General features: G+C 44.8%; 1 protein-coding gene across 6 annotated transcripts in view; it reads left to right on the forward strand.

Annotated features, from left to right (window-relative positions):
- The window catches only part of LOC309658223 (uncharacterized protein), a 184,892-nt gene that overhangs the window by 142,072 nt on the left and 28,210 nt on the right, over nt 1-14,610 (forward strand). For 3 of the 6 annotated variants that reach the window (XM_082456626.1, XM_082456627.1, XM_082456628.1), the window contains exons 2-3: nt 7,410-7,647; nt 11,788-11,878. In XM_082456626.1, the coding sequence (XP_082312752.1) occupies nt 7,410-7,647; nt 11,788-11,858 (309 nt within the window). In that variant the 3' untranslated portion in view covers nt 11,859-11,878. Of the gene's footprint in view, nt 1-7,409; nt 7,648-7,828; nt 8,034-11,787; nt 11,879-14,610 lie in introns of all 6 variants that reach the window. The other 3 variants (XR_014262059.1, XM_082456629.1, XR_014262060.1) reach the window with 3 other exon arrangements.

The raw sequence follows: 14,610 nt of genomic DNA on the forward strand, positions 1-14,610 counted from the left end.
GTTTTCAACCCTTGTTGTCAACCTGTAGATAAAACACAGGACCCTTTGCTGTGATTGCATAAGAAAATGTAAATGTGATCAGCACAGACAAACGAAACAAACATGGTATTGACAGAAGGTGAGCTGTACAAGGGGAGAGGAAAGACAGAGAGCTGTGGGGACACAAATAGTCTCAGGCAGAAAGAAAATGATGAGATTAGGGGGAAAGTTGATACCATAAGAAAGTTGAGAGTATAGCTATATACTAGAGCTAATATTTCTTGAGAGCTTCTGGGTGTTGGATACTAAAGGCTGCAAATGCCTTATTATTATTTGCATCGTCATGAGCAACCCCGTGCGATGGGTATCATCCATTTCGTCGGTTTACAGGTGAGGAAACAGAGGCCCAGGAAGGTTATATGAATTACTCAGGATTGCAGAGCTAATTAACTGAGGAAGAAAGCTTCCAAGCCATGTGGTCCATGTCCAGATCCAGTGCTTTTAGCTACTATGCTACCACTTCTCCCATCAATAAAGCTAGCAAAACTCCATGAAGTTACAAAAGAGAAGCAGCATGAGTAATGACATGAATATGATGTATTGGAAAAGAAGAGTGATGAGTAGTAGTGGGGGTAGGGGTTTATCTTCCTCCTTCATGTTAGGGTGTTAAAATGGATCTAAAATGGATATAGCAGGATAAACATAATGTTTAGAATTATGGGGGTGACACTGAAGTAGCGAAAACCTGTCTCTGGAGAGGGGAACTGGGGTTAGATGGGTTGAATTTCAGTATTATTTGAGTTGCTATCATGTTCATATATTATTTTCATTAAAAATACTTTAATTTATTTAGAAATAGCTTCAACTGTGTAAATGCATCAAAACATGAAATTCAAAATTATCTTTAAATCTCTCATACATTTGTTAAATGCTTTCCTTATCAGGATCGTTCTTATCAGCTTTGAAGGCCATTTTTCAAAAATAAAAAGCCAAGAAGTATGAGTTTTTAAAATTAAAAATTGTCCCTGATAATATTGCCAGGCACCCCGGAGAGAAGGTGTGGAACTATTAGAAGCAACCTGGATATCAACCCTGCTTCTGGGAGGCAGTTCTGACTACAAGGGCAGGAGATTCTCTGAAGCCAGGTAGCAGGAGTTTGTTTTTTATTTTAACATTTTATTGGAGTATAGTTGCTTTACAATGGTGTGTTAGTTTCTCCTTTATAACAAAGTGAATCAGCTACACATATACATATATCCCCATATCCCCTCCCTCTTGTGTCTCCCTCCCACCCTCCCTATCCCACCCCTCTAGGTGGTCAGAAAGCCCTAAGCTGATCTCCCTGTGCTATGCGGCTGCTTCCCACTAGCTATCTATTTTACATTTGGGAGTGTATATATGTCCATGCCACTCTCTCACTTTGTCCCAGCTTCCCCTTCCCCCTCCCCGTGCCCTCAAGTCCATTCTCTACGTCTGCGTCTTTATTCCTGTCCTGCCCCAGCAATCTCACTACTGGGCATATACCCTGAGAAAACCATAATTCAAAAAGGGTCATGTACCACAGTGTTCATTGCAGCTCTATTTATAATAGCCAGGACATGGAAGCAATCTAAGTGTCCATCAACAGATGAATGGATAAAGAAGATGTGGCACATATACACAATGGAATATTACTCAACCATAAAAAGAAATGAAATTGAGTTATTTGTAGTGAGGTGGATGGACCTAGAGTCTGTCATACAGAGTGAAGTAAGTCAGAAGGAGAAAAACAAATACCATATGCTAACACGTATATATGGAATCTAAAAAAGAACAGAACAGAAAAGGTTCGGGAGCAGGAGTTTTGATCCTCTGGAACCGTAACAAACAACTTAGAGTAAATGAATCAGGCGCCTGGGTGCCTGGAGGAGTCTGGAAGCCTCTCTGTGATGGTGTTCTTTGTTTTTACAGGTCTAATCTCATAAATGTTGCACTAGGCTCAGTGCTGTGCATTTTTAGGCTGTTATATTTTTCCACCTGTGTACTTCATAAAAGTAAGCACTTTTATGCTCCCTTTAAAAAGGGGATCTCCCATTTGAATTGCCAAGTGAAAGCTTTAGAAGGAATTCATTAAGCATACATATATGTGCAGTATCTCCATCTGTCACTGAAGTGAGTATGAATGTATGTCTGTCTATCTATCTATCTATCTATCTATCTATCTATCTATCTATCTATCTATCATCTATCAATCATTATCTCCCTGTTTACCTATCTGTATCAGTCTGCTTAGGCTGCTATAACAAAATATCATAGACTGAGTGTCTTGAACAACAGACGTTTCACACAGTTCTGGAGTCTGGGAAGTCCAAGATCAAGGCAAATCCAGTTCCTGGTGAGTCCTCCTTTTTTGGCTTGTAGAGGGCCACCTTCTTGCTGTCTCTTCACATGGTAGAGAGGGAAAGCTCTGGTGTATCTTGCTCTTCTTATAAGAGCTAATCACATCATGGCAGCTTCACCCTCATGACCTCTTCTAAACCTAATTACCTCCTGAAGGCTCCACCTCCTAATTTCATCATACATAAGAGGATAGGGTTTCAACATATGAATTTGGTTGGGGGGGGCACAGAAATTCAGTCCTTAACTCTATTTATCTATCTATCTATCTATCTATCTATCTATCTATCTATCTATCTATCTAATGTCTATCTATGTATCTATCTCTCTCTCTATCTCTCTATCTCTGTATCTATCTATCTATGTTTCTATCTCTCTCTCTCTCTCTCTCTATCTCTCTATCTCTGTATCTGTCTGTCTATGTATCTATCTATATCTATCTCTCTATCTATGTCTCTGTCTATCTCTCTATCTGTCTATCTATCTATCTATCTATCTCTACCTATCTATCTGTCTATCTCTCTCTCTATCTATCTATCTATCTGTGTATCTATCTATCTGTGTGTCTATCTATCTATCTGTCTATCTCTCCATCTCTCTATCTATCTATCTCTCTATCTGTCTATCTATCTATCTCTATCTCTCTCTCTGTCTATCTCTCTGTCTATGTATCTATCTATCTATGTATCTGTCTATCTATATCTACCTGTCTATCCATCTATCCTTATGTATAGAACAGTAACAGTGGCTTATAAGTCACTTCCCTACATTATTTTATCCTTCCAAAACTCTTGAGAGGTCAATAGGCCATAGGAAAAGCACTGAGTTCACTGAAACACTTGAAGGTTGAATTAACTGTTTGTGATCACTCAGTCAATAAATGGTGATGCAGGGAATTCCACACACATCTCCTCTGTCCTCCTTTCCTCCTTCCCTCCCTCCTACTTGCTGACTCTATTCCAGCCACATTATTTACTAATTCTTCCCTGAGGACACTGGCATCCTTCCTCTGGGCCTTGCAGAGGTTATTCCCATGATCTGGAATGCTTTTCCCTCAGATGTCTGACTCATCTGCCTCCCTCTAGACTGTTCAAATTCCACCTTCCCAGGAAGACTTATCCTGTCTACCGTTTAGGTTGAAAGCCTTGCTCCTCTCTGCCCACAATCTCACCTCACCATATACTGCTTAATCTCCATAGCATTTATTCCTGGCGAACCTACCAGAGAATGTACATGGGTTTCTGTTCTCCCTTCCAACTGGAAGATAGGCTGCACAGACTCAGGAATTTTGCCATTATTAAACCTAGTTGAGGCCCAGTAGAACTCTAGGGCCAGCCAGAACTGGGCACAATTGTCACTCTTGTGATTTGATATTTTAGTGGGTTAGCTCAGAGCCAAGCCAGTTATTAAAGAGGATCTTTTCTGCTATTTTAAGCAACATGGTACATTTGAGGTCAACTTAAATTTTCAATAATTACAGAGCAGGTATGAACTCTTCCTTTGTTTCTCTAGACACATGGACCTGGATGCCAAATCTGTCCTCTCTGGGTGTAAAGGGAATATATGAAGTTGACTGGCCTAAGTCTCAATTGAATAAAAAGATACCCCAAAAGACATTTCAACATTTTTGAAAAGTACAATCATTAAGTGTGGTTCCTTATCACACATCAGGGATTCTCTAGCCTCCAGTGTGGTCGGAGTGGTGAGGGGACAGAGAGACATATAGAGAAGCCAGGGTGAGTCACCCCATCTCTCCCTCCTCTGGACCTTAGTTCCTCCTGATTGTCACTCGTTACACTGAAAACAGATTTCAGGAGTCAGCACGTGCAGCCGTAATGTGTGCCTAATTCCACATCCCAGTCACTGGGACACAAAATTTTGGTGTCTTAAGTCTGGCTCCCACATCACCACTCACATATGTCAGTTCTTCCTCTACAGCTGAGTCAGTGAGTAAAGACACATAATCAGAAGTAGATTAATACGAACAAGGTTTTATTGACATATATATATGTACATAAAGCTGGGAAAGAGAAAGGCCCATTGAGGCAAATGCATAGGGGGAGAGGAAACATCTGAAAACAGCAGTGGGCATCCTGCCAGTTCCACGTCTAGGGAAAACTTGGGTCCGCCAAGTTAACAGTCAAGCCAGGGATGGCACAGTGGATGATACAGGCAGCTGTCTTCCATTCTCCTAACTGGAGCTTCTCAAGTCTGGTGTAGTTCTGAAGTGGGCTCATATGCTCCTCACCCTCCAGCGCACACACACACACACACACACACACACACACACACACACACCCCTGAGGTGTGGTCCTCCGGCTTGCTGTAGGAAGAGAGGAGGTTAAGTTTCACTTAAAGGGGCTGAGCCGCTTTCCAGTGAGGCAAAGTCCATTCATGGTGACACACAGTTTGCAGAATAAGATCTGCTCTTCATTTGTTGAGTTTCTTCATAGAAGAAAGGAATTCGCTGGTGGCTCCTATGAAGCCCTGGGCAGGTTATGAGGCTGCCAGACTCCTATGAGCACAGGCACAGCTGCCCTGACCAGGGGCCTGCAAACACAATGCTGGCTCGTCTAAGTCAGAGGGGTGTCCTGACTTGGGGACCCCAGTGTTCTTCCTGAGAGTGGAGCTTCCTCTCTAAGTATGGATGCTGCTATCCCCCATGGCACCACCTGGGTTTTGACCGGGGGGGGCCTCAGGTGCTTTGTATGAATGTGGCACCAGAAGTGTATCCAGTCACAGCAGGTGTGGTGCTGTCCCCCATGCCCCCCCCCCCCGGTTCTCAGCACAGATGGGTTCCAAGTCTGATGGCAGTTATTGACACAGGGCCTCCCAGCACCGGTGAGATGTTGTGCCCTCCATCCGCACCACCTGTGTATTGGCCAGGTGGGTCCCAGTTGTAAGCGGGAATACCAGGTCCTCCAGTCATGGGCATGATGTTGTTCCCTCCTAGATGGCCACCACCTGGATTGTGGGCAGGTGGGCCCCTTGTGTTTGGAAATAAGGCAGAACTAGAAGTGTGTTGAAACCCACGGGTGATGACCACACTTGCAACTGCAACAGATGTGGTGTGCTCTGATGGAAGGTGGAAACTGACATGTCCCTTGACACAGATTTCTTCTCCTTGGTGATGGAACTTTTAAAAGTAGATTTTCTACGTCCAGATGGGCCCTGTGTGCAGTGACGGCAAGTGGAAACACTAGGGCCTCCCATCGTGGGGATGGTGTTGTCCCCTGCCATCACTGTACCACCTGTATTCAGCCCAGGTGGGCCCCAGGTATTTGGATTTAAGGTGGAATCGGGTATGTTCCCAAATGCTGGGATAGTGCCTGGCCCTCCTACTGCAGCAGCCTTGCCGTGGTCAGGTAGATGGCAGGTTGTCTGGCCCGAAGTAGGAACAGAAGCGGTGCTGGGTGCCCCACTTAGTCCTGCCCCAAAGTTAAGTGGTCTGGATGCCTGTGAATGAGTGAGGCCTGGGGCTGACACACCGACTCCAAGGCTCCCACCGGCCGTAGGGGCTGCAGGTCCCCTGAACAGTGGGCCCGGTGTGGTATCGGCAAAGAGCGAGCCACTGTCCCCAGTACTGGGCATCCTGGTGGCAACTCCAAAGCCAGTAGCAACGGACACAGCCCTGGGGAGAATGCCTGGGTTGTCGCCAAAGGCCGGCTGCGTGTTGCTGGTGGTGGCGAATAGGGAAGCTGGCAAAGCTGACTGCATGTTGCTGACTCGCAGTGGCTAGGCTGCAGGAGCGACTAGGACTTTATCTTGTGCTGAGGCTGCTGGGTTTCCCAATAGAAAATTATCGTTAGGCCTCTGCCCATCGTTGGCCCCCAATGTGGCCTGAGATGGGAGACCTGGGTCTAAGGAAGCTTGAAGTGTTGGTCTATCTGTTGGCCGGCGTTGCAGGTAAAAGAGTCGAGGCATGGGCTGAGGCATTGCTACCACTGGGTGGTGTGTTCCCAGAACTAGGAACAGCCCTGTGAAATGCCTATTGCTTCTGCCTGGAGACAGGGGCAGACTGGAAAATGACAGCCTGGGAAGGAGGTGTGGTGTCCATAGGTACAGTGTCAGAGCTGCTGCCTGCTGAAGCATTGGTGACGGCCGAAGCCGTAACTGTGGGGCTGGGGAAAGCAGGAGCCGAATGGAAAATGACAGCCTGGGAAGGAGGTGTGGTGTCCATAGGTACAGTGTCAGAGCTGCTGCCTGCTGAAGCATTGGTGACGGCCGAAGCCGTAACTGGGGGGCTGGGGAAAACAGGAGCCGAATGGAAAATGACAGCCTGAGAAGGAGGTGTGGTGTCCATAGGTACAGTGTCAGAGCTGCTGCCTGCTGAAGCACCGGTGACGGCTGAAGCCGTAACTGTGGGGCTGGGGAAAACAGGAGCCGAATGGAAAATGACAGCCTGGGAAGGAGGTGTGGTGTCCATAGGTACAGTGTCAGAGCTGCTGCCTGCTGAAGCACCGATGCCGGCCGAAGTCGTAAATGGGGGGCTGGGGAAAACAGGACCTGAAGCCATAAATGGGGGGCTGGGGAAAACAGGACCTGAAGCCGTAAATGGGCGGCTGGAGAAAACAGGAGCACCAGGGAGAGAGCCCCTCTGCTGCCCATCAGAGGTCCCAAATATGGGCTGAGGGTTGGTTTGGGGGCCAAAGGGATGGTTAAAAATGGGGGTGGCGCAGGGGACCATCGGCACAGGTAGGGTGATGGACACTGGTATCCCTGTAAGGTGCCTCTGCTCCACCCTGAAACCTGGGGGAGACCTAACAATGACAGCTTGGGAAGGGGCAGTAGTGTCCGTGTAGACACTAGGCTGCAAGGTCAAACTTCCAGATGCCGTGACCATGCTGGTGGAAGGGATTGCCACAGAAGTCATGGGCTGCCCAGTTACAATAGGGGGATCGATGGTAGGGGCTGGAAGAGGGGTAGGTGAGTATAAAGGAGGGGTAGGATCTACACAGATGGGTGTTGGAGGTTCTTTTTCATGGGACGGTGGCTGGACCTTCCTTATATTCTTGGGGATCTTTTTCCAGTGACACTGAATGTTCTTCTCCAAGGTGCCTGGGTTTTTGGCAGCAGCTAAGCACGGAAGCTTAGGAGGAGGGGGCAGCTCACCTCGATCCCACGTCAGTGCCTCGTTCCCCGACGGGGGCGACCTCAGCCTTGGCAGCGGCAGAAGAAGCGGCAGGGGAATCTTCCGCTTCCAGGGCCTATTGCTGGTAGATAGCAGGGAAGAGGAGCTTCTTGTTGGGATGCGTGAAGACTCTTCACGCTGCAGCTCCTTCCCAGACATCGGTGAGCCTGGTGATTTGGGCCGGTGGTCTTCACCCAGCACTGTTTTTGTTGGCTTCTCCAGCAGCAGGGAGCAGCATGCGGTTGGGGCAGAGGACACCATGGCATGGGGTGGGGCCTTCACCTCCCTCTTCTCACCTCCTTCCCAGGCTGTCATTTTCCATTCTGCCCCTGTTTTCCCCAGCCCCCGTCTCCTCAGTGGGAGGTGACTGGATGGTACCAGCTTCCTGACGTTGACTCCCTGCTCAGGGCAGATGGCAGGCGCTGGAGCAGCAGGGTGGTCCCAGTCAGATGTGGCAGCCTCCCAGGAGGGCAAAACCAGCGGGTGACAGCCCACCGGGGCCCCACGGCGGGGCGGGCGGCGGGGCCGGCGGCGGTGGTGGAGCCAGGTATGAAATTTGCTTAGTAAATTGCCCATGTAGGACCAGTTGTGCGCCAAGCGATCCGAGAACAGAGTGTGAAACTGGGAGAGCTTCTCCTTAGCTTCACCTCCTCTCAAGGTCTAGCACGCACTGGACACTGGATGGCTCAGCCTGGCGCTTGTGACATGTCCATTGTACTCGTCACAGAGAAAGGGTGGGCGGGGCAGGGGGTGGGGCGGGGGGCGCATGCAAGCCCAGCCCGTGGAGAAAGCCCGGCCCGAGGGCAAAGGGCGGGGCCCCAGAGCCCGACCCCTTCTGGACTTTCTAGTGGCTGGGACTTCTCGCTGTGGGTGACAGGTGTTTGGCACCGGATGGGCCACCATGCGGAGACTGTTGGGGACTGTGGAAGCCTTCTCCTGCAGAGCTCACCCTGCCTGGGCACCGGCTCTGCAGGCCCCTCAGCCCTGTGTATGTATCGGCCAGCCCTTCCCCCACAAGGGGCCCAGGGGCCAGAGCCTGTTCAGAGCTGAGTGCAGGAGGCACCCAGAGCTTGCCAGGCTGTGGCCCGCCTCCTCCAGGGACCTCCCCAGCTTCTCTGCGAGGCCTGATGACGGGAGCACCTTCTCCAGGGCTGCTCAGCTGCCAGCATCACCATGAGCCAGGTGGCGAAGGTTTCTGAGCAGGGGATGCAGAGCCCTGACCCGACTGGGTGCTGCACCCCACGATGTCCCTTCCTGACAGATAGGTTCTTTCTTCACTTCTTTTTCGAAATTTGGTAAAACAACATTTAAACCTTCGACTGTTCTTCAGGGTATACAGATGGTAGCGGCTTAGCCGGGATTCAAAGCAAGCCTGTGTGATTCCAGAGCTCGTGCTCTGGACTGTGGCGCCTCCTTATCATATATGCTTCATGTGTTACTTTTTTTTTTTTTTCTTGTGGCCCTTATGGTACTTAGCCCTAAGTGCCATACGTGTGATGAACATATACACTGCCCTGTAGGAGGTCTTCTTTTGTTCAACGCATGAATTGCTCATCCACCACACTGGGTTCTAGTCTCGGAAGATACAGGTCAGGGAGCACCAGCTGTCAGCATAGCAGCGCCCCACATTTCTAATTGAGGCTTGCAGCCCAGATTTTCCCTTTGGTCTAGTTTGAAGGATCCAGATATGTAAAGCTTATATTCTAGATAAATCATGGGCTATCCGGAAAGAAATTCACCAGTAAGTTATTCCAGTTTCTCTGGCCTTCCTGGAGTATATCCAGTAAGGCATCTCATTCATGTCTGGAAAGCAAATATATCATTTATTGCAACTTCATCGTGGAGCGACGTATTGGTTTAAAGTACGATCAACACAATTTGGTCATTGTGAGTATGCCAGCTGGGTCCACTGTTTACTACACATATGTAACTCTAGCGATTCTTATGCCCAAGAGAGGAGACATACTCTTGGGTGTCTAGGGCAAGGGAAACATGTGTTGTTATTCAGGAGCTGGAAGCTTCAGCATGACAGGAAAGAATTGAAAAATCCTGGTCTACACATCACTTTACCTTGTTTGAAACTTGTTTCTTTGGCTTGCTTCATTGGAGTGTTTTCTCTCTCCTGGGGCTGACATTGTGTGTTCTGTATCACGCATGTGACATGTAGAAGTTTCAGAACCCAGAGTCATATAGATCAGTAAAAATTTATTTATATATTTTAGTTTAAAATCTATTGAAAATAACACTGGGCATAATTCATATATTCCAAAATTAGTTTGACCCTCTGCCCATGAGATTCTTTTTATGATATGTGACAGCTAATTTGGACTTACATCCCCAAGAAACTTTGAGGTTTGAGGACACAAAAGGTTTTGCTCAGACCTAAATTCTGTCTGAAAAAAAGGGGTAAATATTATAAGCCCTTTCTAACCTCTCCAGGAGCAGAAATGATTTACAGCTGTGGCATTGAACCATAATTCCTTGATCTCATTTGAGAAGAGTTCAGTAAGAAACAATGTCCTGATTTTTGTTTGTTTTGTTTGTTCCCTGTTTTCTTGTCTTGCTTACCAGCAATCCATTGTAATTCATGAGTTTGTATGGCAGCAGGCTGAGTGTTCCCTGGAGCTCATTAAATGAACTTTTGTTCCTAAAATGATTTTTGTCTCCTTGTTTTCAGCCCCTCTTCTTTCCTCTGCCCTTGACTATAACCAGAGCTCAGCAAAAGCTGACTGGCTTTGTGCAGACCCTACTTAGGGTAGTCTTTTCTTAATTATTTTATTCATGGCTCCTCCATTTCATTGTTTGCCTTCTCAAAATGTGTTGAAATCTTTCTGTGGTTGATGACTTCCACAATGTCTTGGCTTTTATTGGTTGCTTAATTTTGGTATTTCTACAGTTTTATTTAAACATGGTTTCAGGAGGAATAGAAAGTAAAGGTTTCCTAGTCTGCCATCTTGCGCTGAAAATCCCTGTTGATTTTAGCATCCAGTGTTCCCATGGGAAAACACCCAACCCTGGCATTAATAGATGTAACACCCAAGATTTCAGCTTTTCTTGAGCAATCACTAAGGATTTAATATGTGGTCATTTCTAATGGGAAAATAATAACTATCTCATGGAGTTGATTTGAGGATTAAATTAGATAATGAACATGAAAATGCTTTATAAGGTTTAAAAATCTATAAAAATGCTTTTTGTTATTATTTGATTTGTTGCTATTTCAACTTTAGCTGACAGTTGTTTATGACCTTGCTTATGTGAGAAAATGCCTTCTGGTTTATTGTTTTGAAATCCAGAATATATTTTTCAATAGCTGAATGGAAATGGCATCATTTGTGAAGGTTAAGGGTGAAGGCATAAATGTTTCTTGACACCTATCACTTTACAATGTTTTCAGGAACTAATTGGCTCATGTATTCCTCTTCCAAATTTTGCTGAGGACCTCCTACCAGCCAGATGCCTTCCATCAGGTGTTGGAAAGCATTTTCTGGATTTTAAATGTCTTAGGCTTTGTGGACCATATACAGTTTCTGTAGCTTCTCCTCCCCTTTTTTCTTCAACAACCTTTCGAAACGTGAGAACCATTATTAGCTCACAGTCACACAGATCCAGGCTGAGCGCCTGATTTGATTTGTGGCCAGTATTTGCCGATCCCGGCTCTGCGTCCTCACTGAGGAGGAGGCGCATTTTTGAGTAAATCACTTCTTTGAATCAACTGTTGGTCTGCTGGGGCTTGTCCTTATTCTCCTACAGTCTCTAATCAACATGGCATCCAGAGAGATCCTATTAAAACAGGTCAGATCATGTCACCCAAGTATCTTCAATGGCTTCTTCACAGGAAAAGCAAAGTCCTCAAAGTGCCTCCACAGCCCTAGAAATCTGGGCCTCTGTTTCCTCTCTGACTGTTTCCTTCTCCTCTCCACTTTGCTCCCTCTGTTTTCCACACACTGACATCCTTTCTGCTCCTTGGATACTCCAAACCCACTCTTGCCTCATTGCCCTTCCATCTGACTGTTCCCTATGCTTGTACTATTCACTTCCCAGATATGCACCTTGCTCCCTCTCACAACCTTAAGTTCCCTCTGAAATTTTATCTTCCCCAGAAAGCCCTCATTGATCACTTACTTTCAGATCGCAGCCTCCTCCTACCAGCTAACAATCTCCATCTCCCTTCCCTGCTTGCTGTTTTTCTCCAGCACTTACTTGATATACTAGTTATTCTACCCATTTATTTAATTTTTATTTACATATTTAAACTTATGATTTTATATTTGCTTCTTTACTTTTGTCTCTCCCCTCAGCTCGAGAGAGGCTATATTCATCTGTGTTGATCACTGCTGTGTTTCCTGAACATGCCTATAAAACATACTGAAGAAGGGTGCCTGAAATTTGGTAAGGGATCAATCAATTTTCTTGGCTGAATGAAGAAATATGTTCATAAATTAATGAACAAATCTCTGGGGTTTCTGAATTAAGGACTAATGGGAAGAGGAAGGCAAATGGTTGGGACAGGGTACTGCAAGAAGTAGTATTTGGAGTACTCTGATAGCTATCCTAAGAGATACGATTTTGTTCATTTAAGTAGTTTTAATGAGAGAGCTGGGAACTAGGGACACACAGCATCAAGAGTTTTATAATGCATTCTGTAGAGTTCTTTTTAAGTGTGTACAAATATCATTGAAAATATATGCATGCATATACACCTCTGTTACTTTATTTAGTGCTTTGCAAGAGCCCCTCAGTGAAGGGGTGGTAGCAACTATCAGTATCCTTCCTTTATGATGAGCTTAATTTATTCAAAGTTACATCATAATTTATTGATAACTGAGAAACTAGACTTAGTTATTGAGTAGACCCTCCCTAGAAACCTATGACATTAATAAAACCAACAAAAATTTGTTCAGTTTCCAATGATACACACACTACAGACTCAATTATGGGCCATCCATTTTAATGAAGGGAAGAAGTGATTTAACAAATACAGAGCAAACAGAATATTAAGTTTTGTCCTCCGTTAATATTAGTAACGGATAAAGTAGGCTCCAGCGCCTTCAAGATAGCTTGAGACCATCATCTCTGTGTCATGGGCAGGGGGATGTTCAGCCAGGATGTCTTTCTCTGTCACTGAGAAAAATTTCCATAATATATAATGATACTTACTGAAACAGATATGGGGCATTTGGGTAATTAGGAATCCGTTAGCATATTTTTCCGGAAGCCTTGACTACAAAATGAAGATAGCAGATTTGGACACTTTCAGCTATGAAGAAGTTGTTTGGGTATTCATCTTTATGCCAAATGAAATAAGCTTATTTCATCTCTGCAGCTTCCCATATACCATTTTCCAACCTCTGTTTTGTGTTTGGAAAGACCTTTAGAAATTAAAAATCAAGTTAAAAAGTGAGTGACAACTTAAATGGTATATGGAATATTTTGCTGACTTACAGGAGCATGCAGAATTAAATATGACCCAGTTGAAATGTTAATTTTATTTTAATATGTATGTTGGGGTGGAGTCTTCAAGGTGCCAGAAAACAAGAATTCACCCATCCTGTTTGGAACTGCAGCACACACACACCTTCAGTTACCAGTTCTGTTCATTCCACAGAATCATCTTGAGAACACATACTGTTTTTTATGTACCTGGTATATATCTCAATTAGTTTGAAGAATTTCCCAGATACCTGTTAATATGTAGTTCTCCAATTCCAATCTTGCCACGTCCTGTACCAGTGACCCAGCACATAGGAATTTTATTTCTCTTTCTTTCTCTGGGTTGTTCAGAACCCAACGAAAGAACAATGGAATGGCATCAAAGAGATCAGGGTTCTTGACCCAGATTTACCATAAAATAATTGTGTCCTCTTGGGAAAATTATAGTTATTCTAGGCCCCTTTCCTTTTCTTTACTTTGACAGAGCTGCACTAGATGACCCCAAATAACATTGCACTCTTTCAGTCGTAGCTTAGATGTGATTGGTTTTCTGAAACAAATGAAGACAATGACACATGAAGCTGTGCAACATCTCTGTAACTATGTTTTCTTAGAGTTGCCTCCATTGTACAGATGATAAGATGGCTGAGCACAGAAGCAGATGTTTTGACCAGAGGTTCCGGAGTAAATGGAGCTAAACCACAAGTTTCCTTCTTTCCTGACGCTCACTTAGCCAAAACATAGGCTTCTGAATATTAAGCTGTAAAGCATATTATCAGCATAGTTTAAAAGAAGCTGTTCTTCTAGGATTTCCAATTAATAGCAGGAGGTTTTGAAATTCTTAAAAGATCATCTAATTTTGTGAGATTTACAGCTCTGTCAAGCAAGTTGTATTAGTGCCAGACAATCATCTGAGCTTCTGGATGCTTCTCTGAACCTCTTGAATTTTTCTTCTTGCTACCTGAAATTCATGCCAGATAAGCCTTTTTATAGAGAGTATGTAGAGACTTGTCTATTTTCATGTAAGAAAGCGATGCAGTGAGTAAGGATGGGGGTTAAGCCCTCATTCTCAGAGTGGTATTGAGCTCCTGGTGAAATATAATCATCATTTCCTCAGAATAGAAAAGCAGTTATCTCAAGTTTTTAATGCCATTAACTATTTATACATTTATGTATAATACATATATTTATTGTACCTATGAGGTGTGTTCTCTTCGGGAAGTACAAAGCTATTTGAGACATAGGTTGTTCACTTTTTTGTTTTCCCACAAATACTGTGACCCTTTGAGCGGGAAGGTCTATATTTTACTAACATCTAGAGCAAGCAGCTAACACGGTGTCTAAGATGTAGTCAATAAATATGAAATAGATAAATGAACACATTTTTAAGGAAAGGCCAGGACATGAACAAATAGAAAATTTTCCTGTTCAGTCACAAAGCCACAACAGACATAAAAATGATACAGACAACAAGTGCTACGGTCAAGAAGGCATAGAATAGATACAACGAGGATCTCCTCTATGGCACAGGGAACTATACTCAATATTTTGTAATAACTTACAAGGGAAAAGAATCTGAAAACGGAATCACTGTGCTGTACACCTGAAACTGGCACGACATTGTAAATCAGCTATACTTCAATTAAAAAACAAACAGACAACGACAACAACAAAAACCCAAAGAGGTCGTA

Source organism: Balaenoptera physalus (genome assembly GCF_965194825.1).
Source record: "Balaenoptera physalus genome assembly, chromosome: 3".
In the NCBI taxonomy this organism is placed as follows: Eukaryota; Metazoa; Chordata; class Mammalia; order Artiodactyla; family Balaenopteridae; genus Balaenoptera; species Balaenoptera physalus.